The sequence below is a fragment of the Oryctolagus cuniculus genome, chromosome X, assembly GCF_051225735.1.
Source record: "Oryctolagus cuniculus isolate XC-2025 breed Fujian yellow rabbit chromosome X, ASM5122573v1, whole genome shotgun sequence".
NCBI lineage: Eukaryota > Metazoa > Chordata > Mammalia > Lagomorpha > Leporidae > Oryctolagus > Oryctolagus cuniculus.
This window is the reverse complement of record NC_142888.1, coordinates 97579945-97598653: the sequence shown is the minus strand read 5'-3', so window position 1 is coordinate 97598653 and position 18709 is coordinate 97579945. Positions and strand designations below refer to the sequence as shown.

At 40.2% G+C, this 18709-nt stretch overlaps 1 protein-coding gene across 12 annotated transcripts in view; it reads left to right on the top strand.

Annotated features, from left to right (window-relative positions):
- The window catches only part of TMEM255A (transmembrane protein 255A), a 67962-nt gene that overhangs the window by 39539 nt on the left and 9714 nt on the right, over positions 1-18709 (top strand). For 10 of the 12 annotated variants that reach the window (XM_089324569.1, XM_089324568.1, XM_017349878.4 and 7 more), the window contains 2 exons: positions 1249-1411; positions 15541-15684. In XM_089324569.1, coding sequence (XP_089180695.1) covers positions 1249-1411; positions 15541-15684 — 307 coding nt within the window. The remainder of the gene's footprint in view (positions 1-1248; positions 1412-15540; positions 15685-18709) is intronic. The other 2 variants (XM_089324577.1, XM_089324574.1) reach the window with 1 other exon arrangement.

Genomic DNA, 18709 nt, shown 5'->3' with positions numbered 1-18709 from the left:
AATACTGAAATTCAGTTCAAATTCTGGTGAATTGAAATACCCTTAAAATTCCAGAGTGGAAGCATACCATTGAGAAGAGTGGGTTTCAAATATTGGTGAGCTTATATTTTTAAAATTTTTAAAAAATTATTTATTTGAAAGTCAGGGAGAGAGAGAGAGAGAGACAGAGAGAGAGAGAGAGAGAATCTTCTATCTGCTGGCTTATTCCCCAGGTGACTGCAATAGCCAGAGCTTGGCCTGGCTGAAAACAGGTGCCAGGAGCTTCATTTGGGTCTTGCACATGGGTGCTGGGGTACAAACATTTGGGCCAACTTCCGCTGCTTCTCTCAGGCCATTAGCCTAAGATCAGAAGTGAAGCACCCATATGTGCACCCTCACCCATATGGGATGCTGGCATCGCAGGTGGCATCTTTATCTATGATGCCACAACACTGGCCCCTGATGTCTCGAGATAGTGGTCATGGAAGGTTTTCTCCAAGGATATAGTATTTGGGTATCATGAAGCAAATAGGCTTTACTTCTTTATTGGGACATTGTTTTTTGTTTTGTTTTCTTGTGTTTTGAAAGAAGAGACACTAAAGTATTTGAAGCCTGAATTCAAATTCTAGCTGTACCACTTACAACTTGGGCAAGTTCCTTAACCTGTCTGTGCCTTTTCACTTTATTCATCCGTAAAATAGAAATGGTGATAGCACTTACCTCCTAGAATATTCTAAGAACTTGAAACTCTGTTTCATAGAACTTTCTGTGATAATGAAAATGTTCTTCAAGCTGCTGTGTCCAGTACAGTAGCCACTAGCTATGAGTGGCTGTTGCACACTTGAAATGTGGCTGGTGAGACTGAACAACTGAATTTTAAGCTCCTAATTTTATCTTAAATAGCTTCGTGTGGCTAGTAGTGACAATACTGGAAAGCACAGATTTAATGAATTCACATATGTAACATGCTCAGAACTGTGTCTGGTACATAACAAGTGTCAATAAATGCTATCTAGGATTAGTGTTAATGATGGTTACAAGTGTTTCTCTGGAAGGTAGGAGTGTGCTTGTTTTGTATAAAGATCAATAACACTTTTATTTATTAAAAAGTCTTGCCCTCCCAAGTTAATTACTATGATGTCCTTATGATAGCTGCCCACCTGCACACCTGTTCTTTCACTGAGCTCCATGATAGCCAAATCCAGGGCATGGGGATGGGGGAGGCATTCTATTCCCTGGGGACTAATAGGGTGTGCTCCTCCCTGACAGTCGCGTGGAGATCACTGGTGGGTACTATGAATATATAGACGTCAGCAGCTGCCAGGACATCATCCACCTCTACCACCTGCTCTGGTCTGCCACCATTCTCAACATTGTCGGCCTGTTCCTGGGCATCATCACTGCTGCTGTCCTTGGAGGCTTTAAAGACATGGTAAGGAAGGAAGTGACTTTCCAGTTCATAGTGTCCTTATAGGGTGTAGAGGGCAAGGCTATGTGGTTGGGTGCAATGGGGACACTTATTTTGATGAGAGAAATCAGAATCAATTGCTTCAAGGATATATCTGCCTTCAGATATCTCAGGTTGAAGAAACTAATAAATTGCCATCAGTCTGCACATATTTCTTGTTAACATGAATTACCTGTGTTCTTGACACACATTTCAGGGCAGAATGAAGAGGAGGGAAGGAAGTTCTCAGTCCCTCATTCATACTGGTTATGACAACATCATCTGTCTTACCCAGACCCCACACTTTTATTTATTTATCTTAAAATATTTATTTATTTATTTGAAAGAGTTACATTTACTTATTTGTTTGAAAGTCAGAGTTAGAGATAGAGAGGGCAGAGAGAGAGAGAGAGAGTTCTTCTACCTGCTGGTTCACTCTCCAAATGGCTACAACAGCTGGGGCTAGGCCGGACTGAAACCAGGAGCCAGGAGCTTCTTCTGGGTCTCCCATGTGGGCGCAGGGTCCCAAGCACTTGGGACATCTTCTGCTTTCCCAGGCACATTAGCAGGGAGCTGGATTGGAAGTGGAGCAGCTGTGACTCAAACAAGTGCCCATATACGATGCTAGTGTTGCAGATGGCACCTTAACCCCCTGTGCCACAATGCCAGCCATCTGGCCCCCCACTCAATTCTCCCACTTCTAGTAGCTACATTTTAGGGTAAGTTTTCTTTCAACTTTAGCAGAGATGGAAGGAAAGAGGAATTTTTAGTTACAGGTAAGATTAATGTTAGTCTACCCTTGCTCAGGAATTTTATCCTGGAGTTTTTCCAGAATGAGCATCTGGGCTCTTGTTGCATTTGAAAAGCAAGCCTTAGACTGAGTTGCTTTGCCAGGTCTTGCCTTCAACTTCAACTTTAACCTGAATCTCAGACTCAGTCTCAGCTTTCCCATGTCCCCATTCTTTCATTCTAGGTCTTTTTCACATTGGGGTGTGTGTATGTGTGTGTATGTGTTTGTGTCTGCAAACATACAGCAGGACTCAGCTCCAAGTAGGTCTGTTGCACAATAATCATTTCTATCTGGTTGCAGAACTTTTTTATTTACCTGAAACTTGTGCCCCTTACCAGCTACTTCTCATTCCCCTTCTCCTGTGCCCCCAGCAACCACTAATCTGTTTTCCATCCATATAGATTTATCCAAATAAATGGAATCATACAATATGTGAACTTCTGTGTCTGAATCCTTTTACTTAAAATTTTCAAGATTTGTCTTATAGTGCATATCACTGCTTCATTCCTTTTTATAAAGGAACACTATTCCATTGTATGGGTATGCCACATTTTGTTTGCTTTTTTATTTGTTGATGGACATTTGGGTTATTTCCACTTTGTGGTTTTGGGGAAGAGTGCTGCTATGAACATTCATATATAAGCATTTTTTGAATACATATTTCCATTTATTTATACAAGGGGAACAAATTTCATATATTTCATGTATACAGTTTATATATATTTAATTCATTAATTTATTTTTTAAGGAATACAAATTTCATATGTACAACTTTAGGAATAGAGTTATTCTTTCCACCATACCCACCCTTCCACCTACACTCCCACTCTTACTTCTCATTCTTCTCCCCTTCCCAGACCCATTCTCCATTAAAATTCATTTTCAATTAACTTTGTACACAGAAGACCAACTCTATACTAAGTAAAAATTTCAACAATTTGCACACACAGACACACACACAAAACTGTTTGAGGACAAGTATCACAGTTAACTCTCATAATACAACTCATTGAGGACAATAAAAAAACCAAAACTGTTCCTTGACAGTCAACACAAGGGAGGCTCAGGTCATTCCTTCTCAAAGTGTCAATTTCATTTTTGCAGATTTCATTTTAGTTGCTCTATTTTTAACTGCAGATCAGGGAGAAAATATGACATTTGTCCATTTGGGACTGGCTTATTTCACTAAGTATGATGTTTTTCAGATTCATTCATTTAGTTGCAAGTGAGCGGATTTCATTTTTTTTTACTGCTATGTTGTATTCCATAGTGCACATATCCCACAATTTCTTTATCCAGTCTTCAACTGATGAACATTTAGGTTGGTTCCATGTCTTAGCTATAGTGAATTGAACTGCAATAAACATGACGGTGCAGATAACTCTTTTATTTAGATTTCATTTCCGTTGGGTAAATTCCGAAGAGTGGGATGGCTGGGTGAAATGGTAGGTCTATATTCAGATTTCTGAGGTATCTCCATACTGTCCTCCAGAGTGGCCTTACCAGTTTACATTACCACCAACAGTGGATTAGGATACCTTTTTCCCTACATCCTCACCAGCATTTGTTGTTTGTTGATTTCTGTATGAAAGCCAGTCTAACTGGAGTGAGGTGAAAATTCATGGTGGTTTTGATTTGCATTTCCCTCATGGCTAGTGATCCTGAACATTTCTTCATGTGTCTGTTGGCCATTTGGATTTCCTCTTTTGAGGAGTGTCTGTTTAAGTCCTTTGCCCATCTCTTAACTACGTTGTTTGCTTTGTTGCTGTGGAGTTCCTTGATCTCTTTGTATATTCTGGTTATTAATTCTTTATTAGTTGCATTGTTTACACACAATTTATTCACTTTCTTTCTTTAAAAGATTTATTTATTTATTTGAAAGTCAGAGTTACACAGAGAGAGGAGAGGCAGAGAGAGAGCGAGGTCTTCTATCTGATGGTTCACTCCTCAGTTGGCTGCAACAGCTGGAGCTGCTCCAATCTGAAGCCAGGAGCCAGGAGCTTCCTCTGAGTCTCCCACATGGGTGCAGGGGCCCAAGAACTTGGTCCATCTTCTACTGCTTTCCCAGGCCATAGCAGAGAACTGGATTGGAAGTGGAGCAGCAGGGACTCAAACCGGCACCCACATGGGATGCCGGTGCTTCAGGCCAGGGCATTAACCCGCTGTGCCACAGCACCAGCCCCTGCCTCTTCACTTTCCTGAGTGTATTTTTGGCAGTACAGAAACATCTCAATCTGATATAATCCCATTTGTTAATTTTGGCTTTGACTGCCTGTGCCTCTGGGGTCTTTTCCAAGAACTCCTTGCATATGCCAATGTCATACAGGGTTTCTCCAATGTTCTCTAATAATTTAATGGTGTCATGTCATAGATTTAGACCTTTAATCAATTTTGAGTGGATTTTTGTATAAGGTATAATAAGGTAGGGGTCTTGCTTCATACTTTTGCATGTGGAAATATGATTTTCCCTGCACGATTTTTGAAGACTGTCTTGCTGTAGGGATTGGTTTTAGCTCCTTGGTCAAATTTATGTTGGTTGTGGGTGCTTGGATTGATTTCTGGCGAAACTATTGTATTCCATTGGTCTATCAATCTGTTTTTATACCAGTACCAGACTGTTTTATTTTTATTTTTAATATTGTTTTAAATTTTTTAAAATTTATTTGACAGAGTTAGACAGTGAGAGAGAGAGAGAGAGACAGAGAGAAAAATTTTCCTTCCATTGGTTTACCCCCCAAATGGCTGCTACAGCCGGAGCTATGCCAATCCGAAGCTAGGAGCCAGGTGCTTCCTCCTGGTCTCCCATGCAGGTGCAGAGCCCAAGCACTTGGGTCACCCTCCACTGCCTTCCTGGGCTACAGCAGAGAGCTGGACTGAAGAGGAGCAACCGGGACTAGAACCGGTGCCTATATGGGATGCCGGTGCTGCAGGCGGAGGATTAAGCAAGTGAGCCATGGCGCTGGCTCCAGGCTGTTTTGATTATAACTGCCTTACAGTATGTTTGTTATTGTGATGCCATGGCTTTGTTTTTGTTGTGTAAAATTGCTTTAGCTATGTGAGGTCTCCTGTGTTTCCATATGAACTTCAGCAGCATTTTTTTTCTATAGTTGAGAAGAATGTCTTTGGTATTTTGATTGGTATTGCATTGAATCTGTAAATTGCTTTCAGAAGAATAGACATTTTGATTATATTGATTCTTCAATCCATGAACATGGAATATTTTCCCATTCTTTGTATCTTCTTCTATTTCTTTCTTTAATGTTTTGCAATTATCATAGAGATCTTTGACATCCTTGGTTAAAGGTATTCTAAAGTATTTGATTTTTTTGCAGGTACCGTGAATGGAATTTATCTCAGAATTTCAGTCTCAGTCTTGACATTTTCTCTGTATACAAAGGCTGTTGATTTTTGTGTATTGATTTTTATATCCTGTCACTTTACCAAACTCTTCTATGAGTTCCAATAGCTTCTTGGTGGAGTGTTTTGGATCCCCTATATAGAGAATCATGTCATCTGCAAATAGGGATAGTTTGACTTCCTCCTTCCCAATTTGTATCCCTTTGATTTCTTTTTCTTGCCTAATGGCTCTGGCTAAAACTTCCAGGAATATATTGAATAGCAATGGTGAGAGTAGGCATCCTTTTCTGGTTCTGTATCTCAGTGTGAACGCTTCCAACTTTTCCCCACTCAATAGGACGCTGGCTGTGGGTTTGTCATAAATTGCCTTGATTGTGTTGACGAATGTTCTTTCTATACCTAATCTGCTTAGAGTTTTCATCATGAAAGGGTATTGTATTTTATCAAATATTTTCTTTGTACTATTGAAATAATCATATGGTTTTGTTCTCTAGTTTGTTAATGTGATATATCACATTGATTGATTCGTGAATGTTGAACCATCCCTGCATATCAGGGATAAATCTCACTTGGTCTGGGTGAATGATCTTTCTGATATGTTGTTGTATTCAGTTGGCTAGAATTTTGTTGAGGATTTTTAAAAAGATTTGTTTATTTATTTGAAAGTCAGAGTTACATAGAGAGAGGAGAGGCAGAGAGGGAGAGGTCTTACATCCGATGGTTCACTCCTCAGATGGCCACAATGGCTAGAGCTGCGCTGATCCGAAGCCAGGAGCCAGGAGCCAGGAGCCAGGAGCTTCTTCCAGGTCTCCCATATGGGTGAGGGGCTCAAGGACTTGGGCCATCTTATACTGCTTTCTCAGGCCATAGCAGAGACCTAGATCAGAAGTGGGGCAGCAGGACTCGAACCAGCACCCATATTGGATGCTGGCGCTTCAGGCCAGGGCATTAACCCACTGCACCACAGTGCCAGCCCTTGTTGAGGATTTTTGCATCTATGTTCATCAGGGAAATTGGTATGTAATTCTCTTTCTCTCTTGCGTCTTTTTCAGGTGTAGGAATTAAGGTGATGGTGGCTTCATAGAAAGAATTTGGGAGTATTCCTTCCCATTCAATTGTTTTGAATAACTTGAGAAGAGTTGAAGTTAGTTCTTCTTTAATTGTCTGATAGAATTCAGCGATGAAGCTATCTAGTCCTGGGCTTTTCTTTGTTGGGAGGGTCTTTATTACTGATTCAATTTCTGTCATGGTTATGGGTCTGTTTATGTTTTCTGTGTCTTCATGGCTTAATTAATTAGGTTGTATGTGTCCAGGAATCTATCAATTTCTTCTGGGTTTCCCACTTTAATGGCATACAGCTCTTTATAGTAACTTCTGATGATTCTTTTTATTTCTGTTGTTATACTTCCTTTTTCATCTCTGATTTGAGTCTTCTCTCTCCTTTTGTTGGTTAGTTGACCCAATTGTGTGTCAATTTCATTTTTTTTTTCAAAAAAGCCAGCTCTTTGTTTTGCTGATGTTTTGTATTTTTTATTCAATTTTGTTTATTTATTCTCTAATTTTAGTTCTCCTACCAGCTTTGGGTTTGGTTTGCTGTTGTTTTTCTAGATCCTTGAGATGCATTGATAGCTCATTTATTTGGTGCCTTTCCAATTTCTTGATGTAGGCACCTATTGCTATAAACTTTCCTCTTAACACTGCTTTTGCTGTATACCATAGGTTTTGATATGTTGTATTGTCATCTTCATTAATTTGCAGAAATTTTTTGATTTCTCATTTGATATCTTCTATGTTCACTGTTCACTCAGGAATATGTTGTTCACTCTCCATGTGTTTGCATATGTTCTAGAGATTTCTGAGTTGTTGATTTCCAGCTTTATTCCATTGTGGTCTGAGAAGAAGCATGGTAGGATTTCAATTTTTTTAATATGTTGAGACTTGCTTTATGGCCTAGATGTGGCCAGTCCTAGAGAAAGTTCAATGAACTGCTGAGAAGAATGTGTATTCTTTAACTGTAGGATCATAATTCTGTAGATATCTGTGGGGTGAATTTGGTCTATAATGTCGATTAACACTGCTCTTTCTTTGTTGATATTCTGCTGGTTGATCTGTCCATTGCTGAAAGTGGAGTATTAAAGTCCTCCATTACTATTGTATTGAAGTCTATATCTCCCTTTAGATTCCTTAACTCTTTTAAATAGCCAAGCACCCTGTAATCAGGTGTGTATATGTTTATAATAGTTACATCTTCCTGTTAAATTGATCCCTTATTCATTACATAGTGCCCTTCTTTGTCTCTTTTAACAGTTTTTGTGTTAAAGTCTATTTTGTCTGATATTAGGATAGCTACAGCTTCTTTTTGGTTTCTGTTGGCACAAATATCTTTTTCCATCCTTTCAATCGGCATGCATCTTTGTTGGTGAGATGTATTTCTTGTAGACAGCAAATAGATGGGTTTTGTTTTTTAATCAATTCAGCTAGTTTATATCATTTAGCTGGAGAGTTGAGGCCATTTACATTCAAGGTGACTATTGATATGTAACCACTGTGCCTGCCATTTTTCCAAAAAATTCCTATTTTTTACTTTAAATTTACTTGGAACTTTTACTGGGAAATTTCCTTCCTTTACTTTCTTTTGAGTGATGAACATGTTTTTGTGTTCTGTGTGCAGCACATCCTTAAGCATCTTCTGTAGGGCTGAATGGGTTGTGACAAATTCTTTCAGTTTTTGTTTGTAATGGAAGGTCTTTATTTCACCTTCATTCATAAATGAGAGCTTTGCAGGCTATAGTATTCTAGGTTGACAGTTCTTTTCTCTTAAGCCATAATATATCTCACCATTCTCTCCTAGCCTGTAGTGTTTCTGATGAGAAGTCTGTTGTGAGTCTGACTGGAGATCCTCTGAAAGTAATCTGGCATTTCTCTTGTGCACAGTTTAGAATCTTTTCTTTATGTTTTAATGTGGTGAGTTTGATTACAATGTGTCATGGTGAAGATCTTTTCTGGTCATGTCTATTAGGAGTTCTATGTGCTTCCTGTACTTGGATGTACCCCTCTTGAAATTAGGGAAGTTTTCTGTTATTATTTCACTAAAAAGGCCTTCTAATCCTTTCTGTCTTTCCATGCCTTCAGGAACTCCTAGAACCTATATGTTGGGTCATTTGATAGTATTCTGTAGATTCCCATCAGTGTTTTTTAGTTTTGTAATTTCCTCTTCTTGTCTTGGTTTGACTGTATGATTTCTTGTGCTTTATCTTCTAGGTCAGATATTCTTTCTTCTGCTTCACCAATTCTATTGTTGAGGCTTTCCACTGCATTTTTTATTTGTTCTATTGAATTTTTCATTTCATTTTGATTTCTCTTTAAAATCTCAATTTCATGGGAGAAATTTTCTTTCATATCATATACAGAATTCAGTAACTCATGCATTTGCTTCTGATTACTTCCATGTAATCTTATAATCAATGTTTGTAATTCCATTTCTGACATTTCTTTAACCTCATCATCTTCACAATCTAGTATTGAAGTGTTGTTTTCTTTTGGGGGCATAATGTTGTCTTACTTATTCTTGTTTCTTGAATTGGTGCATTTTTTATTTGGCATTTGTAGAGATACTCATTGGTTTCTTTTTTGCTTCTTCTGCTGTGGCAGCTTTTATCTTCATACTATGCCTCTGTAGATACATGCAGTGTCTGCTGTCAGGAAATATCTAGAGGTGTGTGGTGTGTGTGGCCAGGGAGCTCTGTTCAGTTCTCCAGGGTGAGGGACGTGTCTAAGGTGACACACCCAGGTTTGGCTTGATAAATATCCTCTTTTTTTAATTCAGAAGGGAGATTTATTCTGTTCAGCTGAGCTCTTCTCCTCAAAGGAGACCAGTGCTTGAGTGTTTGCCCCAGTGGGTGTAATATTCGTCCACTCTGTCCAAGGACCACATAAAGGATCCAGGCAGTCCTCAGTGTAAGCTCAAATTCCCCAGCAATGTCTCTCACCAGGTAACCAGGAAGCCCTGAGCCTGTGGAGTCTCCCACAGTGACTGCCCAAAGTCCCAGGCACACTGTGAGTTCTCCCACTCAGCCTGTTTTTTTTAAAGTTCCAGCACAAAAGCCTCCTACAGCCATAAACACTCAGCCCCCTGTTTGTTCTCCCCACCAGAGTCAGGAGTTTACACTCAGTTGATTCTTGTGTGCAAACACAAGTAGCCACAGCTGTTATGTATGTCCAAAATGGCGCCCACTTTATTGGCTTGTTACAGGACACTGTTGTAAGGTGATCAGGGAGAGAGAAACATGTCCCTCCTTTTTTTTTTGTTTTCCTCTAGCTTGGTAGGTACACTATCCCCCACAGGGCTCCAAGCCGGGTTCCTTCTAGGCTCTTCCTGCAGCTTTATCGCCAGGATAAAGCTCCTGCAGTCTGGTCTTGCCTCATTCTCCCACACTGGTGTTGAAGCTCTTGGCTAGTGGAGTCCTGAGCCATGGGTGTCCCTCTAATTTGTGTAGAATTTCCTCTGCCATTTTCTCCCTAACTCTTCCCTGAGACTGCACTCTCTCCACTTTTTTTAAACTTTTCTCTCCTAGACCAGAGCAGTAAGCTCCCCCCTACTCTGCCATCTTAAAAATATAATGATACTCCCCACCCTTTCCTTCCTGACTCTCTTGTTCCCATCCTCTCTCCTCCTTCTTTACTTACTTTTCTTTTAATTTTTGCAATGACATTCTTTCTTTTCTTTTTTTAACTTTTATTTAGTAAATATAAATTTACAAAGTACAGTTTATGGATTACAATGGCTTCCCCCCCCATAACTTCCCTCCCACCTGCAACCCTCCCAACTTCCACTCCCTCTCCCATTCCATTCACATCAAGATTCATTTTCAATTATCTTTATATACAGAAGATCAATTTAGTATATATTAAGATTCCAAAAGTTTGCACCCACACAGAACATAAAGTGTAAAATACTGTTTCAGTACTAGTCACAGCATTAATTCACATTGAACAACGCATTAAGGACAGAGATCCTACATGAGGAGTAAGTGCACAGTGGCTCCTGTTATTGACTTAACAAATTGACACTCTTGTTTATGGTGTCAGTAATCTCCCTAGGCTCTAGAATGACATACTTTCAATTTAGTTTATAATCACAAGCTTAGTCCTCCACTAACTAAAGAATTCAACATGTAGTAAGTAGAGAAACCACTGTTCCTCAGGAGTATAGACCAGGCCTATAAACAATAATCAAATCTCATTTCTAATTCTTTTGCATGTATAGGTAGGAGTGGAATTGCTGGGTTTATGGTAATTCTCTTTAACTTCATAGAGAAACACTAATTTGTTTTCCACAGCAACTGCACCACTTTAATTTCTCCACATCCTTACCAACACTTTTGGTTTAAATTATAGCCATTGTAGGGGTTGCAAAATGATATCTCATTGTGTCTTTGAATTGCATTTCTCTAATAACCAGTGATGTCAAGCATCTTTTCATTTGCTTATGGAAAATTTGTATATCTTGTTTATAGAATTGCCTTGCCCATTTTTAGATTGGGTTGTATTTTTACTGTTGAGTTATGAGTTCTTTGCATATTGTGAATAATAGAGCTTTATCAGATATGTGATTTTCAAATATTTTTGCCAGTATGTAGATTTTCTTTTTAACTTACTTGATAATCTTATTTTTTTAAAAAAGATTTAATTATTTTATTTGAAAGAGTTATAGAGAGAAAGAGAGAGAGGTCTTCCATCCATTGGTTCACTCCCAAGTAGCCACACTGGCCAGAACTGAGCCAGGCCAAAGCCAGGAGCCAAACACTAGGGTCCCTCCATCCACATGGGAAACCTGGAAAAAGTTCCTGGCTTCGGTCTGGCTCAGCCCTGGGCATTGTGGCCACAAGGAGAGTAAACCAGTGGATGGAAGATTCTCTGTCTCTATCACCCTCTCCTGCCCTGCTTCTGCCTCTCTGTAACTCTGCCTTTTAAACAAACAAATAAATATTTTTAAAAAGTATTTAATTTTCAATAAGTTCAATTTTTTCTTTTAATGCTTTTGCTTTTGGTGTCATATCTAAGAATTCATCACCAAATACAAAGTCATAAAAATTGCCCCCTAAGTTTTCTTCTAAGATTTTTGTAGTTTTAGTTCTTACATTTATAACTTTGATCTATTTTGGTATAATTTTTGTATCTAGTGTGAGGCATGTGTCCAAGTTCATTCTTTTTCCTGTGGATATACAGTTTTCCTTGAACATTTGTAAAAAAAATACAACTCTTTCCCCATTTTATGGTTTTAGCCGCCTTGTCAAAAATCAGTTAACCACAGGTGTGTAGGCTTATTTCTAGATTTTTAATTTCACTGTTACCTTTGGTCTCTAGAGTAAGACTATTACTAGTCCATTTAATAAATGAGGAAATAGGCAAAGAGGTATCAAGTGACTTTCCCAGAGCTATATAGAAGAACTAGGACTGGAGCCCAAATTTGTCAGATGCCCAACCCTTTGCTTTTTCTACCCATCTCAGAGCCCCTAACTAGGGATAGCCCTTTCTGGTTCCACAACTCTTTTACATGACATTAAGTCCTTTGTTTAGTAGCTTTAATTAAAAACAATTAAAAGTGAATTGTTTCCAACTGTTAGGACCTCCTTTAACAGTAAGGGAAAAGAAGGGAAGTACTGAGCACTATCAAATGCAAAACCTGGGTACTCTATCAAGGAGAAGTGGGGAGATCATAAGATGAAAACAAAGATCAAGGAAGAAGAAGTTTGATTCATTAGATGGGATGACACTAACAGGTGTCTACTATGGGGGCACAAAGGAACCATTACTTAGATCACTTAGAAGAGAACATAATGTAGAAATTTCTGGAACATCAACTAAGTTGAACATAAATATAATCCTTGGCCTAGGTCCAAATGTGGTTGGCAACTTGAGGTGTGCTTCCTCTCTGAGCAGAGTGCCCTGGGATCTGTAGAGAGACCCAGTTGTGTTGTCTAGCTGATGGAAGCCAATTCTAGGGAGTGAGAGCAGTGGCCAAGGGCTGTCAGTTGGCATCCTTTAATAGAATCGGCTAGGAGCCACCATTTCCAAAGTTGTGGGATCATGAAAGCAAAGAAGGATGTCTTCATTACATAACTAGAGGTGTTTTTTTTTTTTTTTTGACAGGCAGAGTGGACAGTGAGAGAGAGAGACAGAGAGAAAGGTCTTCCTTTGCCGTTGGTTCACCCTCCAATGGCTGCCATGGCCGGCGTGCTGCGGCCAGCGCACCGCGCTGATCCGAAGGCAGGAGCCAGGTGTTTCTCCTGGTCTCCCATAGGGTGCGGGGCCCAAGCACTTGGGCCATCCTCCACTGCACTCCCTGGCCACAGCAGAGAGCTGGCCTGGAAGAGGGGCAACCGGGACAGAATCCGGTGCCCCAACCGGGACTAGAACCTGGTGTGCCGGCGCCGCAAGGCAGAGGATTAGCCTAGCGAGCTGTGGCGCTGGCCAGACTAGAGGTTCTTGAAGAACTATCTTAAAAAAATTTGATGAAGTATTCGTTGATCAAAGAAAGATTTGAGATGAATATTTATAAAGTGAATGTATCTTGCCATTTCCTCTGAATTGGTGTCTTTGGTTTGAAGTAAACTGGAGAGGAATGAAAGTGGCATTCTTTCCAAAGTCCACAATCTGTCTCAGAATAGACTCAGTTTTGTCCAGGCGAGATTGCTTTCTCCATTTCCTGTGCTACCCAGTAACCTTTTGTTTTACTAGTGCTCAGAATGCTACCATTGATCAATAATGGGGGTCTCACAACTTAAGCTGCAGAATTTTAACAGCAATTCATTCATTTCCTCTCTCTGTGTCTCTTTCTCTTACACACACCTATATGTGTATCCAAATAGAGACAGAACACACTTTTTATAAAATCAGAATTATTGACTTAAAACATAATCAGACTATTATTTGGGACCATCTTTTTACCCCATTTGTCCTCAACTTTTCACACCCCAACCTCTCTTCTTTTTTCTCTCTTGTTGCCCTGTGTTCTCCACATCCTCTATCCAGGCTTTCATGTGCTCATTCAAGCTTACTCTCGTGTTTCTCCTGTTTTTTGCCCTGTGGTCATCAGCTTCTTTCAAATACTATCCTGGACCCCTGACCTCACTGAACACGAAAAACCTTTTATAGATATGGTTTACATTGAGTTATTGTTTCTCCATAGTTAAGCTTAATTTATTTGGACAGAAGAGCTAGTTTCATCTTGAAAGAGCTGAGAGGGGGTGTTTTTAATTGACAGAAGGCCAAGAGAACATGATTTCTGGTATTTCCCCAGGGATGAAATTTTTTCTTAGAATCTTGTTGGAGAGTAAGGGCATTTCTGAGCGTTCTTCCTCCGTGAATGGAGGCAGCCCTTGAAATAGTCAAAATCTCAGCCCTCTCCCATGGTAGACAGGCTGGCAAATATTTCTGTGGTTGTGAGCTGCATTGTAATGACTGAAGTTTGTAGTTCTTCAAACCTCCTAGAGATGTAAACAGTAACCCACTCTAAAGAAGAGAGCAACAGAATTGTGTTGAAACTTGCTGTAAGGGAGGTTCTCCTGCCAACACCCTAACATGGTTGCCTTGCCACTGCCAAAGTCTGCCTACATATTTTCATCACTTGAGAGGAAGCATCTGCTCTCCTTTAATGTGGCGTAGTTATGTACAGGAAAGAAGACGCATTGATTTTTCACATGTTTTTCACTTATTCACGTGAACAGAAGCAGAGCCCATGACGTAGAAGATGGAAAAAAAATTTACTCCCACGTCTTGACCCATGTCGTACAAAGCACAGACCTAGTTGGGAACTAAAGAGCAGTGGTAACTGCCTTTAGCAGTCCCTGGCCCTGTTGAAAACAGGGCCCACATCCTGGACAAGATCACTTTAACCCTTGAAGGGTGACACACTATCAGATTGTAAAAACAATATGAAAGTATTTCTGTACTGTTTTGTTTGTGGGAACAAAAGGAACATCATGTTTTGCTTGGTCCTTCATGGGTTCTGTGCATTGCTAGCATTTTGCCTCCAGCCCACAGGCTGATGAGAAATGAATACCCTTCATGTCTGCAGGAGAACTCCTTAGCAAGGTTGGAAATTTGCAAGAATCCACACAACTTTAACAAACTCTTTGTGATCAAATGCATTCTGTGACAGCAAGAGCAGTAGCCTGTTTAGCCTTCTTTATTTGATATTTTGTAGTTTTAGTCTTTTTTTTCTTTTTAATGCTTATATGTAAAAATCATACAAATAGTTTCAACTTTCCTATAGGTTTGAATTTTTCAAATTAAAAAGTTGGGGCAGAATGACAAAATGCATTTTAGTTATAAAAACTTGGGTGTATAGAGAAGAAAATTAAGAATATTCATTTACCTCTTTTTCCCAGGGGATTAATTCCTTTGCATTTGCAAAAATACTTACAAATGGGCCGGGGCCGTGGCTCACTTGGCTAATCCTCTGCCTGCAGCGCCAGCACCCTGGGTTCTAGTCCCGGTTGGGGCGCCGGGTTCTGTCCTAGTTGCTCCTCTACCAGTCCAGCTCTCTGCTGTGGCCCAGGAAGGCAGTGGAGGATGGCCCAAGTGCTTGGGAGAACAGGAGGAAGCACCTGACTCCTGGCTTCAGATCTGCACAGCGCGCTGGCTGCAGCACGCCGGCCATAGCGGCCATTTCGGGGGTGAACCAACGGAAAAGGAAGACCTTTCTCTCTGTCTCTCTCTCTCTCTGTCTAACTCTGTCTGTCAAAAAAATACTTATAAATGTAATTAAGTTTCTTATATAAATTGGGATCATTTTTAAAAATGAACAATGTATCATGGACAACCTTCTCTTTCACTACATATAAGTCCATATCATTGTTTATTTGTAGCTACATGATATTCATGTATAGATGTACTGGAGTTTATTTAACCATTCTCATAGTTAGGAACATTTATGTTTTTTATAATTTGTGTTTTTATGCAGAATCCGACTCTCCCAGCGCTGAACTGTTCTGTTGAAAATACCCATCCAACTGTTTCATACTACGCTCGTCCCCAAGTGGCATCCTACAATACCTACTACCATAGTCCGCCTCACCTGCCACCATATTCTGCTTATGACTTTCAGGTATGTTTACAAAGAAAAATAACTCTTTATTTCCCCTGTTTTCATTAAGGTTCTCTTGTCCTCTCCCTAAATTCAATTATGGAACCTTCTCATGGTCTTTATAATTTCTGAGGTAGCTAGTCTCTCTATCCTTAATGGCCTTTAGCAGTCTATGTGTAGCTTAAGAAATATGTAGGCAGACCATGATAGGAAGGTGGGGAGGCCAGGAGCAGCAGAAGAGGAGAAGAAAAAGAGAGATGGAAGAAAAGATAGAGAAGGAAACAGGAACAAGATATCCCAAATTGCCTTGAACTATACTAAGGAGACAATGACTTGCTGGGAAATGACTGTCCCTTCAGTATACCATTTTAGACCCCTGTCCACTAGTGGCTTTTTCCAGTCCTCTGCTATGGGAAGAGGTCTAGACTTGTTTTTGTGTGTGTGTGTGTGTGTGTGTGTGTGGTAACCTGAGCCACAAAAAAAAGTGAGTACAGTTTCTGAGCTCAAAAACTTGTAATGAGGAAGAAGTCTGCTTGTTTTTCTCCAGACTTCCTAATTAGGAATACACAGAGAAAATATTTTTAATATATTACCTCCTTTTTCTTGCCCTATTATCATGTGGCTCAGCAACAGTGTTACCAAATTTGTACTGTCTCCTTTTCCTTTCTAGGAGAGGTGAAGTGCAGAAAAACAGAACTAGGGGTGGGTGTTTGGTGCAGTAGATAAGACATTGGTTGGGGTGTCCACATTTCATATCAGAGTGTCTAAGATTGAGTCTTGGCTTCAGATTCCCACTTCAGCTTCCTGCCAGTGCAGATTCTGGGAGTTAACAGGCGATGACTCAAGTAGTTGGGTCTTTGCCACTCATGTGGGAGACCTAGATTGAGTTCATTGAGTTCCCAGCTCCCACCTTCAGTCTGGTCTAGTCATAGTCATTGTGGGCATTTGGGGAGTGAACTAGTGGATGGAGACTCTGTCTGCTCTGTGTCTATCATTCTCTCTCTATGCTTACTGAACTTAAAAATAAAAGAATAAAAAGGCCACTGTATTAAAAGGGATTCTTTGTGTGCAGAAAACCAACTAGGCATTTTAGGAAAACAAAAGAAATGGTCCTGTAGTCATGAACAGTGACTGTAAACCCTTGACTGCAGAAAAGGAGGATTACACCAAACTCTGGTTAATTCAAAGATTCAGGGACCAGAATACCTTTGAAGGAAGGGAGACTCATGATAAATTAGCTTCTACTGACTTAAGAGTCCGTGAATGTTCCAGTGACATGAAATCATGACTGTTAGGAGGTTCTTCCAATCACCAGCAGTTAGGAGACAGACTCTAAGGGAAGAGTTGCCAGAGAAGTTTGCCAGTACTAGTTCTTTTTTTTTTTTTTTTTGACAGGCAGAGTGGACAGTGAGAGAGAGAGACAGAGAGAAAGGTCTTCCTTTGCCGTTGGTTCACCCTCCAATGGCTGCCACGGCCGGCGCACCGCACTGATCTGAAGCCAGGAGCCAGGTGCTTCTCCTGGTCTCCCATGGGGTGCAGGGCCCAAGCACTTGGGCCATCCTCCACTGCACTCCCGGACCACAGCAGAGAGCTGGCCTGGAAGAGGGGCAACCGGGACAGAATCCGGCACCCCGACCGGGACTAGAACCCGGTGTGCAGGCGCAGCAAGGCGGAGGATTAGCCTAGTGAGCCTCGGTGCCGGCCTTCTAGTTCTTTTATACACAAAGTTGCTCTCTCTAATTGAACCATATCTGAAAAGTGAGTACAGATTTAGGCAATCAAGAGGGGCAGAATAGCAACCAATCAGGAAATCAGAATAACAGCCAATCAGAAGGCAAATATAACAACCAATCAGGGAACTGAAAGTATATGCTAATGAGGCATGCAATATGAACCAATAAAGAAACTGATATTGGAATAGCTTGTTTTACACAGAAGTGTGCAGAGTGCTCAATCAGGTCCATTTGGTAGACTCACCAACATCTGCAAATTACATTGTATGTATTTACTCCATCTCCAGTCTTGCTCTCACTCAGGGCTCCTGGAGAGGTATGCCATGTATTTTTTTCTTTCCTGTTTTTCTTTCCTTTCTGGAGGTCCCTGGAGTCCGTCCCTATCATAAGATACAGCACTGGTATAAGAAGGCATTCGTTAAAGTTTAGGAAAAATTGTTAGAATTTGTTTTAATGTTTACCATATACACAGGTACAAACACAGGTACACAATGCAGGCAACTTGTTACCCAAACAGGTGGTATAGACTGGAAAACAGTCATATATATTCAAGAATGGCAAAGACAATTTCAGTAGTGACAGAGTCAATAAGGAATCCTTTAAGAGAATGCAAGGCTGTTGAAGAGAACACAATAAGGGTCACTATTCTCTTGGGCCCCTAAAATAAAAAGTCATTCTGGAATACAGGGGCCACACACACATAGGTTGAGACCAAGAAACCTCCTTTTTATATAGAAGTAAATTACTTTAATTTTTAGGAATTCATGTTTTATAATGAACCCTTTATATAGGGACAGTAATATCCTTGGTGATGGTTGCCATAAACTCTAAGATAGGAGCCCCTCTATAGAGTATGGAGTCATCTCTCTGTCCATCATTCCTCATTCAAACCCTACCCCAGGAATGAAAATGAGTTTGACAGTGCCAGTGATGCGTTGGTTACAATCGCTATTTCCTCCGTGTTCCCATGTGCCAGGCAATATACTACCAGCTGTGTATATAGAGGTTGGAGACAGTCCTTACATTAAGACATCATTCTGTGGATTTGGGAGGAATATCAAGTGACAGAAATGGGGACAAAAATATAAATAGACAGTTACCCAGAATGCTATGGAAACAGGGTACCTAACCCAGAAAAGGGATCCAGATTTAGTCACCTAGTCCAAACTTACATGGTGACTTGTGACAGGGACTTCAGGGATTATAGAAACATCTACCTACTTTGAATATTCACTTGATTTATTTATTTGAGATGAAGAGAGACAGACATATAGAGAATGAGAATTCCCATCCACTGGTTCACTACCCAGAAG